General features: G+C 51.0%; 2 protein-coding genes across 2 annotated transcripts in view; one reads left to right on the top strand and one right to left on the bottom strand.

The window, feature by feature from the left end:
* ITGA11 (integrin subunit alpha 11) overlaps positions 1-11,335 on the top strand; it is a 40,184-nt gene extending 28,849 nt beyond the window's left edge. Inside the window, exons 18-30 of the mRNA XM_063170019.1 lie at positions 38-148; positions 510-595; positions 1,505-1,706; positions 3,617-3,715; positions 4,886-4,962; positions 5,782-5,871; positions 6,926-7,016; positions 7,123-7,236; positions 8,208-8,294; positions 8,714-8,824; positions 9,491-9,586; positions 9,850-9,963; positions 10,188-11,335. Of these exons, the coding sequence (XP_063026089.1) occupies positions 38-148; positions 510-595; positions 1,505-1,706; positions 3,617-3,715; positions 4,886-4,962; positions 5,782-5,871; positions 6,926-7,016; positions 7,123-7,236; positions 8,208-8,294; positions 8,714-8,824; positions 9,491-9,586; positions 9,850-9,963; positions 10,188-10,259 (1,350 nt within the window). The 3' untranslated portion in view covers positions 10,260-11,335. The remainder of the gene's footprint in view (positions 1-37; positions 149-509; positions 596-1,504; positions 1,707-3,616; positions 3,716-4,885; positions 4,963-5,781; positions 5,872-6,925; positions 7,017-7,122; positions 7,237-8,207; positions 8,295-8,713; positions 8,825-9,490; positions 9,587-9,849; positions 9,964-10,187) is intronic.
* Positions 11,336-13,323: 1,988 nt separating this feature from the next.
* Positions 13,324-19,215, bottom strand: FEM1B (fem-1 homolog B). Its single transcript, XM_063170017.1, has 2 exons — positions 18,949-19,215; positions 13,324-16,304 (listed from the first exon to the last, which is right to left on the bottom strand). The coding sequence occupies exons 1-2, from the start codon at positions 19,194-19,196 to the stop codon at positions 14,669-14,671; spliced, it is 1,884 nt and encodes a 627-aa protein (XP_063026087.1). The 5' UTR covers positions 19,197-19,215; the 3' UTR covers positions 13,324-14,668.
* Between the last annotated feature and the right edge of the window lie 369 nt (positions 19,216-19,584).

The raw sequence follows: 19,584 nt of genomic DNA, 5'->3' as shown, positions 1-19,584 counted from the left end.
CCTGGGGGCTCCTCTCAGTGCTCTCCCTGTGCCCCAGGACTCGGCGGATTACGTGAAGCCAGTGACGTTCTCCATCGACTACGAGCTGGAGCACCCCGAGCACGGCCCCATGCTGGACGATGGGTGGCCCACCTCCCTCAGGGTCTCTGTAGGTAGCAGCTGACACCTCCCTGGTGACACCTTCCCAGATTCACCTTCCCAATCCCACCTCCCAAAATGTCACGTCCATGATGTCACCTCCCTGGTGCTACCTCCCAAAGTGCTACCTCCCAAAGTGCTACCTCCCAAAGTTCTAACTCCCAAAATGCCACCTCCCAACTGCCACACCCCAAAGTGTCACCTCCCCAAGTTCTACCTCTGAGGTGCCACATCCCAGGTGTCACCTCCCAAATGCCACATCCCCAGTGCCACCTCCCAGGTGCCACCTCCCAAAGTACCACCTCCCAAGGCACCAGGGCAGATTTATCCCTGGCAGAATTGTCACCGAGCTGCTCTCGTTGTCCCCTCAGGTCCCCTTCTGGAATGGCTGCAATGAGGATGAGCACTGTGTCCCCGACCTGGTGCTGGATGCCAGGAGTGACATTCCCAGTGCCATGTGAGTAGGTGACCCAGAGCATCCTCCAGGAGTGTCACCAGCTGGGGGAGGCTCCAAAAATCCAGCCCCAGTCTGTGTTCTGTAAATTCTGACGTCACTGGTCTTTCATCCAGCATCACCACAAGGTTCATCCAAGCCCTCCATGAGGTGCTCCTTGGCACTTCTGAGCCTCTCCCTACTCCCTGCCTGTGGTTTTTCGGGGAATCCACAAACCAGCGAATATTTGGTGCCATGGTGATGAGTTCCAGGGATACAAATCAGGAAATACCAGGGAATAACTGCAAGGCTGGCATTACCCACCTGGCAATTACGGGCTTGACTCATGGAAATAATTCTGCACTGCAGCTCCGTGGTTACAGAGCTATTAAAGGTTGCATCCACAGGAGGCCCCAGAGCTGCTCCAAGAGCTGGAGCCCCTCTGGACCCAGGCTGGGAGAGCTGAGAATGCTCACCTGGAGAGCTCAGAGGCCTTTCCAGGGCCTAAAGGGGCTCTAGGAGAGCTGGAGAGAGACTGGAGACAAGGGATGGAGGGACAGGACGCAGGGAATGGCTTTAGGTGAAAGAGGGATCAATGGGATATTGGGAAGGAATTGTTCCCTGTGAGGGTGGGGAGAGGCTGGGATAGAATTCCCAGAGAAGCTGTGGATCCCTGGAAGTGTCCAAGGCCAGGTTGAACAGTGGAGCTTGGAGCCACTTTTGCTATTGGCGTGGGATCTGTTTTTTTTCCCTACATCCCAGCTGTTCCAAGCACTCCTAATAATATTTGAGAAAGCATCTCACCACTGGCCAAAAATCCCCAAATTGTGCACGATGGGAAGAATCCCTAATTCCTCTTTCAGCGCAGCGGGACAGAGGGGGAGAGCAGGGATCTCCATGGCGGTAAAATCCCGGGAATGCCGCGTTTTGCAGGGAATTCTGCCGGAGGGCGCTGCGCAGGGCGGACTGCTCGGCCTTCAGCCTCTCCTTCGACGCCTCCGTCTTCGTCATCGAGAGCAGCAGGAGGAGGGTGGCCGTGGAAGCCACACTGGAAAACCGCGGGGAGAACGCCTACAGCACCGTCCTCAACATCTCCTTCTCCAGGAACCTCCAGTTGGCCAGCCTCATCCCCAGGGTGAGCTCCCGGGGCAGTTCCAGGCTTTTCCAGAGGGGCTGCTAATCCTGGCCGGAGGAGAAAGCTGCTGCCCAAAGCAGAGCCCAAATCTGTCTCCATTCCTCATAAATCAGAGCTGTTTATGGGCTCCGTTTCTAAGCACTTCCAGCTCTTTATTTTGGAAATACAAAAAGGTTTTGAGTTTTAAGAGACTGGGCGAAGGTCAAATGCAGAGGAAATTATTTCCCTCTATTTTTCTCCTGCTGTTTAAAAATACTCCCTGCACATGGCCAAGTTCCCGTCAGGAATGAGTTTTTGCAGCTGAGAAATAACTCCTGGAAGTGGGAGCTGATCATGGAAATGTGGCCACAGCTCAGCACCGAGCCGGGCGATGCCACCTCTCCATGGCTTTCCCTGGATGGTCCCAGAGTGCCCCAAAAATGTCACTGCCCCCCTCGCTCGATCTTGGTGCGACTCCTGCCTGCTCCCAGCGAGGTTTGAGAATGTGCTGATGCTGCTGAGCCTTCCCTCACCTCCCCATGACTTCATCCCCGCCCGCAGATCCCATCTCCTTTGTTTTTCTCCGAGCCGTGCCAAAGGAAAATTGTGGGGCTTGCTGCCCACAAAATAAGAAAAATGCATTTTTTGGAGATTATTCCAAACGAAGTGAGGGGAGCAGGGAAAATCCCTGGGATGGTGGGGAACAGAAAGCACCGGGCAGCAGTGGTGGTAGGGAATATTTGCAGGTGGTCATGGAGGAGTCATGGATAACAGGCTCCTGGATGTCCCTCTTTATCAAGGGGACACAGGGGGGATGGATATCTGTGTCTTATAAATAAAAAGTGGCTGTGGCCCCAAAAGATCCATAATTTCAGCAGAAGAGTGTGAGGAAGCTCCAGGGTGTTTCTGGTGGCTGGTGCTGGGATATTCCAGCTCCTGGGTAGGAATTTTCCAGTGGCAGCAGCTCAAAGTCACCCCTTGTGGGATAAAAGCTGGAATAGCCCATCCTCTCATGGTGAGGATGGACAGCACATCCCATGGCTGGAGAGGTGGAAGGTGTTCCAGCAGCAGGAATGTCAGTGTTGAGGTGAGGGAATTCCATCTTAGCTGGTGGCCACGCAGGATAAAAGGTCATGTTGTCTCTCAGTGCTTCCCAACGACTCCTCATCACAGAAAAATCAGGAATTCCAGGAATAATCAGGTTCATTCATTCACCGCAGTTAAATTCATTCACTGCTGTAATTAAATTCATAAAGAGGATTTAAATCAGGAAACTGGGAGTTGCTTCCTAGAGATGGTCCTTTCCAGGAACATAACAAATGCATGGGAAGAATTCCCAGCTGCAGCGAGCAGGGTGGTTTGGATGACTGGCTGGTTGCTTGCATGGTCCTTTGGTTGGGTTCAGGTTGGTGGTTGGTTGGTGGTTGTATCCTTCCTTCATTCATTAGTTTGTTGACCAGTGGTTGATTGGGTTTTGGTTGTGTTTTGGTCATCGGTTGGTTGGTCATTGGTTGGCTGGTGTTTTGTTGGGTTTTGGTGATTCATTGGTTGGGTTTTGGTCATTGGTTGGTTGGTTGGTTGGTTATTTGTTGATTGGTTGGTCATTGGTTCTTGTCATCGGTTGATTGGGTTTTGGTTGTTGGTTATCAATTGGTTGGTCATTGGTTGGTTGGATTTTCGTTGGTTGGTCATTGGTTGATTGTCCATTGGTTGGCCTTTGGTTGGCCACTGGTTGGCCATTATTTTGTTGGCCTTTGGCTGGCCATTATTTGGTAGGCCATTGGCATGCCATTGGTTGCCCATTGGTTGGTTGTTTCCCCAAAGCCAAGGCCTGTTTTGAGCCCCTCTGGTGTTCCCAGTTTCCCAAAGAGCCAGGGCTCATTCCCAGTGTCCTGGACACTCCATGGACAGGACTTTGTGTCCCGTTTCAGGACGACAGCGACATCAACATCGACTGTGCCAGTGATGACAGACACCCCACCAGGAGGGTGTGCAACATCAGCTACCCCTTCTTCCGAGCCAAGGCCAAGGTAGGACATTCCCAACTTCCCACTCTGCTGTCACATGGACCTTCTGCCCCCAGGGTCACATCTGGGCAGCCCTGAGCAGGATTTTGAAGATAAACTTTTGGTTTCTTCCCTTTTGGAGTTTGAAAGGCATCTTAGGGAAGCTGGGATGGTTGGGATCCTACCATGGTGCTCAGGAGAGCCCCAGAATCCAACCCAGCTCCTCCAGGTGACAGAATTTGCCTCAAATCCTTTGGAAAAATTTAATGTTGGCTTCAAACCACAGATGGGAACTTTCCTGAGCTGATTCCCTGCAGGATGAGGCTCCTTCCCCACCTGATATGTTTTCCTTGCCCTGAAGTGCCTCTGGATCCTGCTCAGAGCCAGTCCAAGCCCCCCTGGGTGGTGGCATCCTCCAAACTTGTGTTCCCAGTATTTGGGATGAGCCCAGATCCAGTTTATCATTTTTATAAGCCATAAACCCTTGGGAAACATCAAATTCAGGGTTCAGTTGGGAAAAAGAATAGTGAGGAGGAGATCCACTCAGGATCCGCATGGAATCCCACCTGCCACCCGTGGGAAAAGGGACCAACACAAGCAGGATCTGGAGATAAAATCTCCCCAGCTCCTGTATCCGTCTGAAACCTTTCCTGGATTATGATGGATGAGCCTCAGGCAGCAGGCTCGGCTTTAAAGCTCCCAAAACTCCCAGTGGGATGCCTGTGGCTGCAGGAGGAGCTGGCTGCCCATGACCTACGGGGTCGGGAATGCGTCCGTGGGCCATCAGGTAGTGCCGCTCCTGCCAAAACAAAGACAGGCTGGAAATGGAATTTTGGCTCCAGAGCCGCGGGAGCTTTAATATTCCAGTCAGCTGTGCCGGCCCAGACGGTTTGAGGTCACTGCAGATGTGACATTTATCACATTCATCCCGTTTTATTGGTGTTGGCTCTCTCCAGCTGCCTCCCCTTCCCGCCGATCCCGGGCCTCTGGAGGGATCTGCTTCCAAAGGGAGCTGCTTGTTGCTCCCATCACAGGGGCTGAGAGAATTCCTGCAATCCTGCTCTACTCGGTTCTGGTGGGATTGGGAATTGTGTCTCCTGCAGGGTCCCGCACCAGCCCCGCTCAGCACTCGGGATTTTATTCCCTGGGATGTTTTTCCCGATGTTTTTCCCGGTGTTTTCCCCTTCTCCGCAGGTCGCTTTCCGCCTGGATTTTGAATTCAGCAAGTCCGTCTTCCTGCAGAGCATGGAGGTCTACATGGTTGCCAGCAGGTCTGGGGATGCTTTCTCCCTCTGGAATCACGGAATCATGGAATGGTTTGGGCTGGAACAAAAGCCCACCCAGTCCCACCCCTTCCCTGATCCCAGGGTGTCCAACCTTGGACAATTCCAGGAAGCTTCTCTGGGCACCCTAGGATGCAGCTGGCTTTCCTTGGGATTCCTTCCTCCAGAGCCAGAGCTTTTCCATGGAATAACCCCATGGAGACCCAGTTGCTGTGGGTTACCCTGTGCTCCCAAACCTGGCTATTTTTGTTTATCTGGGAATTTACATCCATGATTTTTCCATGCCTGTGGAAGTTGCCGGGCTCTGCTGGATCTCCAGCCACTGCTGCTTTCTTATCCATGCTCCCACCACAAATATTTCCCAGGAAAAATATCACCTAATAATTTTACAAAGTTCTCCTTACTACTCGCTCCTCCACAGGTAAAGATTTCCCACAAGGAAATGTGCGAAATCCTGCAAAAAAAGGGAAAATCCTACGAGGAAAGGGAAAATCCTACAAAGAAAGGGAAAAATTAAATCAACTTAATATTTATTAAATTATTAATAAATAATTGACTTAATGAACTAAATTATTAATATTAATTAATTTATTTTTTAAAGTTTCACCAATTGTTAGAGCAGAGGAGGATTCCTCTGCACCACTTTAAGCTGCTGGGTGTGACACCTCCCTCCAAATCGTTTAAATGATAAAAATCTCAGAATAAAATCCTGCTTTGACCAAAAAGCAAAAGAGTTCAGCATTCCCAAAAAACATTCCCGGGGAGATTTGGCTCCTGCCTGACCCCCTGGCCCTGCTGCTGTTGCAGTGACAGCGAGGAGAAGGAGAGCACCAAGGAGGACAACGTTGCCCACCTCAACTTCCAGCTCAAGTACGAGGCCGACCTGCTCTTCACCAGGTGAGGGGTTTGGGATGGGATTTGGCTCCTGGGAGGTCATGGATTGGGAAATCCCCTTGGGAAAAACCAGCTGGGAGCAGCCTTCAAACCCAGGTTTAATTTGGGAGTTTATTGAAAAAACAGGAGCCGTAAAGTCAGGGAGAGCTTTTTATAAAATTGGCGAGCCGCGGAGAGCTGGACTCTGCCGATGTTTAAAGGCATAAATTTTATTGAAGAGGTGTGAGGGTGAGCTTTCATGGGAAAAAAAAGGGAATTCTTGGAGGTAATGATGGCCATAACAGGTGTTCCCAGTGTCTGGGCCAGTGGCCATCCCACAAAACCATCAGAGGGAAGCTCAGCTGTGGGATGAGCGTGGAATCACTGGGAATTCAAGTCTGGGACAGCCAGGGATGAAGGCAGAGATAATTTAGGAAGCTGCTGATGGGAAAATCAGGGATCCCGAAGCACATTCCCTGGCGCTGCTTGCTGGAATTTTTCGGGGATTTTTCAGCCCTTCAGTCATTTTATGTTTTTTACTCAGATGCCTCGAATAAAATTCCTTTAATATTTAGGATTTATGGGGAGCGAGGGAATTCTCCAGTTCGGAATGAAGAGAAAACCTGGAGGGAAAGTACAGCACAGAAAATATCAAATTTGGGAATTTTGGAGTGGGAAAGGAGGGAGAGAATTTTAAAGAATGTGGGGATTTGGGGCCATCACAGGTGCTCCTGAAGTGGTTCCCACAGGATATTCCTGGCTCTTTTCCCGCCTCTCCAGCTGCAAAGCAGGGATTGATTTACCTCCTGTGACATCCAAACCTCAGCCAGGGCCTGGGATGGCTCTGCTTTATTAAAAGGCAGGAAAATCCTGCAAAGAAAGGGAAAATTCTACAATAAAAGGGGAAATCCTGCAAAGACAAGGGAAAATCCTATAAAGAAAGGGAAGACTCTGCAATAAAAGAGGAAATCCTGCAAAGAAAAGGGGAAAGTCCTGCAAAGAAAAGGGGAAAGTCCTGTAGAGAAAGGGGAAATTCTACAAAGAAAGGGGAAATCCTACAAACCTCTTTGTCCCACAGGACATCAAGCCTGGACTATTTTGAGATCAGATCCAACAATTCCCTGGATGCATCCAACCCCATCGGGCCCCCCTTCCACTGCACCTTCACGGTGAGCAGGAACCGGATCCCTGAGTTCTCCTGGATTTGGGGTCTGCCCCGGGAGCAGGGATCCCCATTCCCCGATCCCAACACATCCCTGTGCTCTTCCCTGGCAGCTGCAGAACCTGGGATTCTTCCCGGTGCAAGGGGTGACCCTCAAGATCACCGTGCCCGTGGCCACCCGGGCGGGCAACCGGCTCCTGCTGCCCACGGAGTTCCGGGCAGACCAGGTAGGACGGGATGGAGGTTTAGGGTGGGATTCCAGCCCGGTTTAGGGTGGGATTCTAGACCATTTTAGGATGGGATTCTAGACCATTTTAGGATGGGATTCCAGCATAGTTTAGGATGGGATTCCAGCGCCCAGCTTAGGGTGGGATTCCAGCCTGGTTTGGGATGGGATTCCAGCCCAGTTTAGGATGGGATTCTAGACCATTTTACAATGGGATTCTAGACCATTTTAGGATGGCATTCTGTCCCAGTTTAGGATGGGATTCCAGCCTGGTTTTGGATGGGATTCCAGCCCGGTTTAGGATGAGATTGCAGCATGGTTTAGGGTGGGATTCTGTCCTGGTTTATGACAGGATTCTAGTGTGTTTTAGGACGGGATTCTAGCCCGTTTTTGGATGACATTCTGTCCCAGTTTAGGATGGGATTCCAGCATGGTTTAGGATGGAATTCTAGCCCAGTTTAGGAGTGGATTCTAGGCCATTTTAGGATGTCATTCTGTCCCAGTTTAGGATGGGATTCCATCCCCATTTAGGGTGGGATTCTGTCCCGGTTTAGGATGGGATTCTAGTGTGTTTTAGGATGGGATTCTAGCCCATTTTCAGATGACATTCTGTCCCAGTTTATGATGAGATTCAAGCCTGGTTTAGGATGGAATTCCAGCCCAGTTTAGGATGGAACTCAAGCCCAATTTAGGATGGGATTCCAGCCCAGTTTAGGATGGGATTCTGTCCAAGTTTTGGACGGGATTCCAGCCTGGTTTAAGATGGGATTCTGTCCCTATTTAAGATAGGATTCTAGGGCAGTTTAGGATGGGATCCCAGTCCTCCAGCCACATCCCACAGCGAGCCAAACTCAATCCCAGCTCCAGCACATCCTGGGGCGTGCTGGGGATCCCTGATTCGGGATGGGGGCACAGAGAAGCCACCGCCATGATCCCGTGTCCATGCTGTAATTCCATCGGCTTCTCCCACAGGAAAACACGACCTGCAGCATCTGGGGGAACACCACTGACTACCGGAGAACCCCGGCGGAGGAGGACCTGTCCCGCACCCCACACCTGGTACTCGCCTGAACAGGGCCAACCCTGGCTCCAGGATATCCCAAAACAGGGAAAAACCTGGAATAGGGATGGCCCATGGACATAGGAGGGGCACGCTGGAAATTTTAGGAGATTTTTAAGCCCTTTGGTCAGTTTATTTTTATTTTTCCTCTCAGCCACTGCAACTTGAGCCCCATTAATACTCAGGGTTTATGGGAAGTGAGGGAATTCTCCAGCTCACAAAGATCAGGATCATTTTTTTCCAAGGGAAAGAGCATCACAAAACCCAGCAAAATTGGGAAGTTTGGGGTGAAAAAGGGGGAGAAAATTTAAAGAAGGGGGGGATTTAGCCACAGAGGAGGATGGACACGTGGGATCCTCCCTCCCTCAATGGGATTTTCCCTCCTTCTCCAGCTGTGATCCCACATTTCCCTTTGCAGAACCACAGCAACTCCGACGTGGTTTCCATCGACTGCGAGGTGAAATTGGCCCCCAACGAGGAGCTGAACCTGCACCTGCGTGGGAATCTGTGGATGAAGTCTCTGAAAGCAGTGAGTGCTCACCAGAAAATGTGGATTTCAGGGAGAAATGCCCCAAAGGAACCCTCGCACCCCAAAAATCTGGGATTTTCCCCTCCCCAGGAAGCCCAGGAATGTATGGGGTGGTTGTTGCTCCCAAAGCCGATTATCCTATTGGATTGTGCATCCATAGTGTGGCATTTTGGATTATTTAATTCCATAATGTATTAATTAATGCAAATTTAAGTAATCTAAAACCTCTTTTTTTGCTGTTGTTCTGCCTCACTTCCTGCCTGCCCTGCATCCTCCTCTCCCATGGATGCAAAGAGAATCCCTATGGATACAAAGCCGAGGGGATGGGATGGATCCCGTGGGGAATGGGGGCTCCTTTTCCACGTGGAATGCTCATCCCAGCCCATGGGGATGGGATGGATCCCGTGGGGAATGGGGCTCCTTTTCCACGTGGAATGCTCACCCCAGCCCATGGGGATGGGATGGGATGGATCCTGTTGGGAATGGGGGCTCCTTTTCCACGTGGAATGCTCATCCCAGCCCATGGGGATGGGATGGATCCTGTGGGGAATGGGGCTCCTTTTCCACGGGGGATGCTCACCCCAGCCCATGGGGATGGGATGGATCCTGTCGGGAATTGGGGCTCCTTTTCCACGTGCAATGCTCACCCCAGCCCTCTCCGTGCAGCTGAAGTTCAAGGCACTGAAGCTCACCACGATCGCCGCGCTCCAGCGGCGCTTCCGGAGCCCCTTCGTTTTCCGGGAGGAGGATCCCAGCCGCCAGGTCAGCCCTGGGATGGGGGGCACCCAGAATTTCGGGATGCTGCCACACCCTGCCCTGATCCCCTTGGGATGGAGAGGGACCCAGGTCTGGAAAAACTCAGTGCAGTTGAGGCCAAGCTCTGATACTGGAATCTCCAAATTCCACAGGGAAAACAGCCAAATCCTTGGTGGAGCCATTCCCAAAGGAAGGGCTGCTCAGCATTCCCGTTATCCCCTTTCCCCTGCCATTCCTGCCTGGAATCTGCAGTGTTTTCTCTCCTCCAGGTCACCTTTGAGATCTCCAAGCCCGAGGAATCGCAGATTCCCATCTGGATCATCCTTGGGAGCACCTTCGGAGGTCTCCTGCTCCTGGCCCTGCTGGTCCTGGCGCTCTGGAAGGTGAGCAGCTTTTGGGGGATTTTTGGAGATTCCCACGCATGGAGAAACCCTCTGGATCCATGTCCAGCACGCTAACAACTCCTAAACACCACCAAGAATCCTCAAAACCCCCTCCAAAACCCCTTTCCCGTATATAAATGACATCCAGGACCAACTTCCAGCTGCTATCCCATTGAAATCCCCTGGGATAACAGCGGGATTTTGTTTCTCTTCCCTCCCCTCAGCTCGGGTTCTTCAAGAGCGGGAGCCGCCGGCGCGCGGCCGAGCGGGAGCAGAATTCCCACGGGATGGAGTGACTCTGCCGGGGCCAGGAGCCCCCTCCCAGCTCCGGAGACTCCCAAGACCCCGAGGGATTTGGGGGCTGAGCTTGGCTTTGCAGCAGGATGAGAGAACAGCACTTAAAAGCCATAAAAAAAACCCTCAAACCAACTGCAAATTCCCCAGAAAACTCGTCGGATGTGATTTCGACTGGGATTCCATAAAAAAAAAAACCCTCAAACCAATGGAAAATGCCCCAAAATTCACCTCAGAGGTGCTTCTAACTGGGGTTCCATTAAAAACACCACAAACCAACCAAAAAGGTCCCAAAAAAACATCCTCAGAGGTGCTTTCAACTGGGATTCCATAAAAAAAAAGCCTCAAATCAACCAAAAATTCCCCAAAAATCTCCTCGGAAGTGCTTCCACCTGGGATTTCACCAAGGTGGCAGCAGTGGGGACGAGGGGACACCGACGCGAGGGGTCCCTGATGTGGAGCTGGAAAACTCCTTAAAATAAAAATATTATCCCAAAGAATCCCCCATGGATTGCTCCTTCCCGTGGCGGAGCTGTCGCAGATCCCGGGCTCTGCTGGCCGCAGCTCTCAAACTGCCTTCGTTAACAGGAGTAATTAAGCAGAGGCGTTAATTAGTCTGAATGCACTGAATGAAATTCTTGTGATTTCAAGCACCTTAAATGCCAAATCTCCCGTGTCCAGCTGTACATAATTCTTCTAAAAACAGGAAGGAAAGGAGGGGGGGAAATATTAAAAATCCCGCCCAAAAAAAAAAAAAAAACAAAAAAAGCAAACCACAAACTTAGAAATAATTTTGAAAAATTTTAAAATCATGTAAAGCATTAATTAAAAAGCAGTTTGATGAGTTTTGTCCCAGCAGAGCAGTTAGGGGAGCCCACGTGTATCATACCTGTACATAGCTGGTGCCATGGAAATCATGGAATTTTAAGGGCAGGAATGCCCTTGGCATAGCAGAATTATTTATGCTAATATTAATTTTATGGAGAAGAGGGAAGAGGATTTTTCTGGATGCAGGGTGAGGTTCGGGACATAGTGTTCCTGGTATTTTTTAAGGATTAAAAATATGGTATTTTAAAAATTCCTGGAGTCTGTTCCATTTTTTCTGTGGATATGAGGGGGGCTGCTCTGGGACTGGGCGGGGGGATGGATCCTGGAATTTTTCCATCATTGATTTCTAAGGGATGCATACTTTTCCAAGGATGGTTGAAAGGGACGAGCAGTCAAGTGAAGCCTTTGGAAGACCCAAACATGGGAAAAAATGGGATAAAAAAACTTCCCCAATCAGAAATTAAACCCTCAGCTGTAGTGGGAATTCTGCATTTCCCAGTTTTTGATGGATTGGGAGCTCAGGGGGCCAGCTGGGGTGCGGGGAAATGCTGGAGAGCCCAACTTGGGATCTGGGAGCTCAGCTCCAGTGGGATCCCACAGGATCCTCCCTACCACATTCCCAGGATCTGGATCCTGGCACATGGAGGGAAAGAGATGGAGAGCAGGCAGGAAGGGACAGGGTACTTCAGGATTTTTATATATATATATATATATATATATACACACACACACACATATATATATATATACACATATATCTCTATATATGTATATATCTATATGTATATGTATACCAAAAATGCATAAATATGTATATATGCATTGTGGTTTTATATCTATGGATGTATATCTACACACACACACACACACACTATATGTGCATATAGATTTATAAATAAATTTATGGCTAGACTTTTTGAAAAACATATATATAAGTGTGTGTGTGTGTACAAATATAACATAGATGTACGTATATAAAATATGTGTGTATACACATGTATAACGTATATATATGTGTGTGTATGTATATATATAAATACATAAAATATAGAAAATATATTGTGCATGTATGTAAAAATATAGACTTTATATTTTTATTTCTATATCTAGATATAATTTATATAAATACAACAATATTGTAATGTTTTCTGTAAATATATAAAATCTATTATATATACACATTGATATGTTTTTATACATACATCTATATATTTATATATACACACACATTGATATATTTTTATATATACACATTGACATATATATATAAATACATTGATATATTTATATATATAAATACATGGATTTGTTTTATATATATAAATACATTGATATATTTTATATATATAAATTCATATATATATATAGATATATATATATATCTATATATAGGACACAATTCCCACATTTCTGTGGAGCTCAGGCTGCAGCTGCCCCATTCCTGCTCCCCTCCCCAGCCATTCCCAAGGAATATTTGGGAATCCCAGATTTCCAGGACCCTTGGTGGGGTTGGAGGTTGCCCCCAATCCCTGGGTGGTTCAGACCCTCTGGATCCCTCGGGACAGCAGGATCAGCATTCCAAGGCCTGGCTCAGCCCCGGGTTTATTTCCAGGCCGGGTTTATTTCTGCCTCTCCCAGTGCTGATCCTGCTCCGTCAACCACATCCCAACCTCTGGCAGCACCCGGCTCTTCTCAGGAACCTCACTGTGCTTTTCCAGGGAAAACAGCACCTGGAGCCTCCAAGGAATTTTATCAGGGGCTTTAAATAACAGGGGAGCAAGGGCAACCTCACAGTGTCTAATACTGGGGAGGAAAATTCCAGATCCTGGAGATCTCAGGATTCCCAAGGCTGCATGCACAGGTATTCCCTCCCCTTTGCCAAGAGCTCTTGGTGACACGGGGAAGGTGGCAGGACAGCATTCCATGACAGCAAGCAGCAGGAATTCACTGGGAAGCAGGATAACAACCGGGAATAGGCCAGAGGCAGGAGCAGCTTTTCCACAGCAAAGAGCTTCCCCTGCTTGGAAGTGTTTTGGAATCAACAGCCAGGAATTTTTATTGTTACTTGGGAACCCTCTCCTCAGGAAAATGACACCTTCCACTAGCCCAGACTTACCTTAGGACAATTCCAGAGATGTGGAAGTCACAGCTCCTTCGGAGAACCTGATCCTAAACCCAACCCTAAAGCTTTTCCCTCAAAGGACACAAACCCCGGAGAAAAAAACAGGAATTCCAAGGTAATTCCACATTCAATGTTTATTTCTTTGTCATACAAATAGAAACGTGTGCCCCAAATCTCGCCTGAAAGTTCTACCTGGATTGTTTTTAAAAAAACCCCACGGAACATTCGTTCATCCTGACGGTTAAAAAGCTGCATGGGAAAGGAACAGAGGGTTCAGGAGCCTTGTCCCAACAAGTGACACTTTCCTGCTGGAGCATCTGCCACTTCTCCCAAAAGTTCTCAAGCGACAACGTCCCCGTACAATCACTCGCTCATCAGCAAAGAGGCTGATGAGAGGAGAATTTTTAATTTTTTTTGTAAAAATCAGTTTTTAAGAAGAGATTTTCCTACTGGAAGGAGTAAAAACCATGAAAAATCCTCGAGTCCAATTCAGGGAGGCACAGACTCCAACGCTTCTTGGAAAAGCCAGGTTCAAGGAAGACTCTCTTTGGCGGCAGACGGCTCCGTTAGGAAGATACAGCATCTGGAATCCAAGAGTGCAGCTGGACAGACTTTGAGTCAAAAAAAAGGTGCGTGTTGAGCGTCGAAACAACAGAAAAAAACCCAAGTCCAAAGCACTTTGAAATGTTGGGACACACACAAACACAAATTCCCTACCCAGTTTCTAGGGATCCATGCATGATGTTTGGATAGGAGCGACGGAGCTACGGAAAAAGAAACAATGATTCCGGTTATTTTCGGTCGGCGTGGAAGTGGTTTTTGTCCATAGGTTACTCAGCACTTACTGGAGCAGTGTCAGTGAAGAGCTGGATAATGGAATTCAGCCCCTCAGAGCTGAATTTCCACCTGCATTTCCTAACAGAGCATCCCTCACGTCTGTAGCTGTAAATTTTGATTTAAAACACAACTTTTAAAATGTTACCAACATCTTCAGCACGAGCTGAAAGGCATAAAAGCACAGTGAGGTATGAGAGCAACGCACTGCTCTGGGGCTGGACACTCCACTTTTAACCCAACTACCACAGAATTCCCAATTTTTCTTTTCCCACCTCACTGTGAGGAGTTTGAAATCCAATTGTGCGAATCGTGTCGGACACGACAGGAGTTACCTGGGGGATTCTTCTCGTGTCATTTAGAAAACCAAGAGCTAATGAAGGGATTCATTGAATCAAAAAAAGAAAAGGACCAAAATCTCAAACATCAGATTCAACTACAGGACAACGATGTGGCTTTTCCTGCCCCCCTGCCCTCCACCATCTCCACCCGAGAACTGAGGCCGCAGACGGAATCCAGGGGAACCCAAAACCAAAGGAATGGAGAAAAACAACTTCATGGACACGGGTGTATTCTGCTGTCTGGTGTTGTCCCGGGATAGCACCACCACAAAAGGTTGGACACGGCCTAGTGGAACTGGACAAACTCCTCCAGAGTTCTGGGGATCTGGTTTTGGTAGCTGATGTTGTAGATCCGCACGGCGCGGGCAGCCAGGCACTTGAGACTCAGCTTCATTTGAGTTTTAAGGAGGATTTCGGACACCCCGGTGGTACTTTTATCCAGAGGGGTTTTCTTCTGCTTGTTGGTCATGTCCGTGTGGGCGCCGGCCTCCACCAGGCTGATGATGATGGAGTGCAACGTCAAGAAGTCGCTGATGGGCCGGTGGTACTGCACGATGATGTGCAGGGGGCTGTTCCCCTCGTTGTCCACGGCGTTGACGTCGGCGCCGCAGTCCAGCAGGAGCTTGGTGACCAGGGCGTTGGGGAAGCTGCACACGTCGTTGGTGTGGAAGTCGTCCACGGGCGTGCCCGAGTTGACGGCATGGTGCAGCAGGCTGGAGCCGTCGCGCGTGCGCGGGTCCAGGTGGATCAGGTTGTAGATCTGCTTGTTGATGCGGGACTGGTCGTCCTCGCTGCACTGCGTCTTGGTGGAGATGCACACCAGGTAGAGGAAGGTGAAGATGTTGCACTCGTAGTTGTCCATGGCCGTGTGGATGTCGGCGTCCGGCGTGGTTTTGATGCGCGCCATGCCCTGCTCGATCTCCAGCACGCTGCAGCGCAGGACGCTCTCGATGTCCTTGGCTTTCACGGGCTCGTTCAGGTGGATCATCTGGGAGAAGACCTGAGCGAACCTCAGCAGGTCCTTGTGCGTGTTCCTGTTGCCCTTCTGCCGCAGGTGCAGGGCGTGGAGCCAGAGCTTGATGCACTGCTCGAACTCCATGTTGTCCGCGTAGACCGCGCCCCGGTAAATGATGGGGTGGGAGACGTCGATATTGTCCGAGCCCAGGATTCTCTCCCGCACTATGAGGCCTTCCATGTGAAGGGCATCTCTGTCCTGCCTGATGGACTCTAATTCCTGAGGGGTCCTGCATTCCGACCTGTTTCCGTAAGCCTCGATCTGGGGAAGCACCTCCTTCTCGATGACGTTCTCGCTGTCGCGGTACCTCTCCAGCATGGCTAAATATAAATAGTGGTAAGTCTTCAAAATGTCGTAGTTCTCCCTGTCGTTGGCAAACGAGGCCCCCAGCAGCTCCAGAGCTTCGATCCTGCTCCTCCTGTCGCAGTCGGCGTGAGCCAGCAGCAGCTCCACCACGTCGGCCTTGCAGCTCTCAGCGGCAACCTTGAGCGGCGTCATGCCGTGGCCGTTGACCATCATGGCCGCCTTCCACTTGACCAGCTCCCTGACGATCTCCAGGTGCCCGGCCTCGGCGGCGAAGTGCAGGGCGGTGGCGCCGCAGTGGGCCTTGGCGTTGGGGTCGGCGTGCTGCTCCAGCAGGTAGCGCACCACGTCCGTGTGGCCCTTGTAGGCCGCGATCATCAGGCAGGTGTTGTCGTACTTGTTGGCGATGCTGATGTTGGCGTTGTTCTCCACCAGGTACTTGACGATGTCCAGCCGGCCATCGAAGCAGGCCGCCCGCAGCGGCGTCGAGTTGGTCACCGTGGTGTGGTTGACGTTGGCGCCGTGGCTCACCAGCAGCTTGACCACCTCGAAGTGGCCGGCGCCGGCCGCGCACCACAGCGCGGTGGCGCCGTCGATGACGAAGCTGGGGACGAGAGGACAGGGAATTAGGCTGACGCTCTTCCAAAAGCATCCCGCACCCAGCCACCAAAATGGGGATTTCACAGCCAGCCCATCCCTGGACTCCGAGGAACTCACCGGGATCGCCATGGCCAAGGAATGAGGCCAAGGGAGCACACGGAGCGTTGGAAGTTGGAGCTTCAAGGCTGCCAAAGGGGTTTGGCCACCTTGAAGATCCCACTCACAAACTCCAGCCTCAGTTTAGAGAGGTCTGGCAAGAAGAGTTCTAAAATGACCCCTTCAGTGCCACTAAGTGACATATTAAAAACCAAGAAAAACCTTAAAATTGATCTTTTGACACACAATAAAATCAGATTTAGACACCAGCAACAGCCCTGGCTTCAAAACTTGGATCCAATCACTTCGCCTGTCCCCTCTCCCTGAGCTGCAGTTCCCCAGTGCTTCCCTATTTGAGATCCCGTGCCCTGAATCAGCCTGGCAACTTGGTGACACAAATGGAACTTCAGGAAGAAAATAAAACCCAAAAAAGCAGAAGTTCTGGGCTGGGCTGCTCCACAGATCTGTGTCACATGAATAACGGGGAAATGAGGGGACAGATCCTTCTTTTTAAGCTGTTTTTATTCCCTCAAACCCAGCACACAAAATAAAAGATTTGCCTTTCCCATTCCCTGGTTTCTGAAGGATTTAAATAAAGAAACAGGCAGGATTCGCACACCCTCAGGGCAAGTCCCAAACACACAGGAAGGACAAATATTTTCAAACAGCCACGTTCCCCAGAGTTAAAATATGGTAAGATCAGCTGAAATTGCACTTTCACAGCAATTTTTAATTATTATAAAGTCCTCGCAGCTCCACAGCAACTGTTTGTAAATCCAACACCTCCAGAGGCTCTTCAGGATCTCAGAGAGAATTCCCAGTGAGGAGTTCCTGATTTTGTAAATAACTCCATTGAAATATTTATGCATTGAAGCAGGAGGAGAGTCAGGAGGGGGGATTCTCCATGAACCCGAGGTGATTTGCTGGTGTTTTGAGGGTCCAAGTGGAAAGCCCAAGGGAGAGGAGCTGCCGAGCCACCACCTTATCTGAGGAACAACAATCCCCGGGGATCACATGGGCTCTGCTCCTCTCTCTGCATCCACTGTGCCTCCCACAACTCCTCCTTCAATCCGTGCCAGGCACAGCCTCTGGAAAACATCCCCACCCAGCCAGGCACAATTCCAGCATCTGCTGTCTGTCAGGAGGTGCTTCCTCCAGGAATTTGCACCCCGGGAATTCTCAACCTGCTTCTGATTGGGGAAAAAACAAAACAAAACAAAACAAAACAAAACAAAACAAAACAAAACAAAAAAAAAAAAAAAAAAAAAGAAAAAAAAAAAAAACACAAAGAAAAAAACCCAAACAAAAAAAAAAAAAAAAAAAACACACACACAAAAAACCACCAAAAAACAACAACAACAACAACAAAAAAATGCACACAAAAAGACCCAAAACAAACCGAGCTGGAAGGGAAAAGGAAGGAATAAAAAAACCACACAGGGAAGTGGTTCTGCATGTGAAAACTGAGCAGTGTGAGAACCCTTCCCAATGGCACTGTCACCTGCAGCAGCAAAAATGCCCCAAAAAGGCCACTCTGGCCCAGCAGAAGCTCTCTGGGCTGTGAATATTATCCTGTGAATATTATTGTCCACAGCTTCACGTGGGGAATTCCTAAATGGAAAAGTCATTTATGGCTCATAAAGCATCAGGTGAGATCTCCAACCACACAGGCATTTTTTACCAGAAAATCACCAAACTGTGACCTCACTGTGGCCTCCAACACCCACGTGATGTTTAGGTGGGGATGTCACGAATTCATTTCTAAAAACAGCAGCAAGGAGGACCCTGGGCACTGCCAACCTGTCAGCCTGGGAAAATCAGAGATCAGATCCTCCTGGGAGCTCTGCTGAGGCCCACAGAGGGCAAGGAGTGATCACAGATCACTGAACAGCCTTGGAAGGGACACACAAGGGCCATCAAAGCCCAGAATGCTGAGCTGGACAGGGCCAACCAGGGCCACCAGGTCACAGAATGTCCTGAGCTGGAAGGGAGACACAAGCACCAGCTAGTCACAGAATAGTCTGAGTTAGGGAGAACCCACAAGTACCAACAAGTCACAGAATCCTGAGCTGGAAGAGACCCTCAAGGTCCAGCCTGAGTCGAGAAGGCCCGCAAGTACCACCAAGTCACAGAACAGCCCAAGCAGAAAAGAACCCACAAGGACCATCAAGTCACAGAACACAGAGCTGGAAGGGCCCCACAAGGAGCATCAAATCACAAAATAGCCCGAGTTGAAAAATACCCACACGGGCCACCAAGTCACAGAACACTCTGCTGTAGGAGATCCACAAGCACCACCAAGTCACGGAATAATCTGAGCTGGGACCAGCACGTCACAGAAGAGCCGGAGCTGAAGAGAACCCAGCACCGAACCACAGAACCCACAAAGCCCATCGGCTCACGGAACCCCCTGCGCTGGGAAGGCTCCCGAGCCCCGCCGAGCCCCGGAGCAGCGGGAGCCGCCCGAGGCCCGCCCGGCCCGCCCAGCCCCGCTCTCCCCGAGCCGCCCAGGCCGCGCCCGGCCTGTCCGATCCGGGCCGGGCCTCACGTACCCGTCGAAGCGGACGGTGCCGGTCTGCTGCGTGTGGACGCGGTAATGCTCGAGCAGCAGCCGCACCACCTTGGCGTGCCCGTTGCGGGCGGCGATGATGAGCGGCGTGGAGCGCTGCCCGCCGTGCTGGCTCACGTAGCCCAGCAGGTACTTGATGTCGCTCTCGGAGCGGTTCAGCAGCAGCGCGGCCAGGGTGAGCACGCGGCCCTCGCTGGCCGCCTTGTACACGTACCCCGCCAGCCCCTCCATGGCCGCCTCCGCCTCCGCGCGGCCCCGCCGCCCGCAACGGCCCCGCTCGGGCCGGCCCGGCTCTGCCCCGGCCCGCTCCGTCCTGGCGCGGCGCCCCGCGGGGCGCACATGCGGCCGCCCCGGGGCCCGCCGCCCCCGGCCCCGCTCCCGGCGCTGCTGCCCCGGCCCCGGCGGGAGCGCAGCCGCCGCCCGGCAGGCAAGGCGCGGCCCCCCCGCCCGGAGCGCGGGCCCGGCCGGCACCGCCGCGCTCCGCCCCGGAACCGCTCGGCAGCGCCCGCCCGCCGCAGCGGGGCCGGCCGGCAGCGGCCGCCCGGGCAGCGCGTTCCGGGAGCGCCGGCGGCCCCAGAGCCGGGCCGGGAGCGGGGCCTGAGGGCCTGCGGCAACACAG

This window comes from Melospiza melodia, chromosome 15 (assembly GCF_035770615.1).
Source record: "Melospiza melodia melodia isolate bMelMel2 chromosome 15, bMelMel2.pri, whole genome shotgun sequence".
NCBI classification, from domain to species: domain Eukaryota; kingdom Metazoa; phylum Chordata; class Aves; order Passeriformes; family Passerellidae; genus Melospiza; species Melospiza melodia.
Note: the sequence above shows the minus strand (reverse complement) of the source record. Positions and strands in the feature narration are given on the sequence as shown.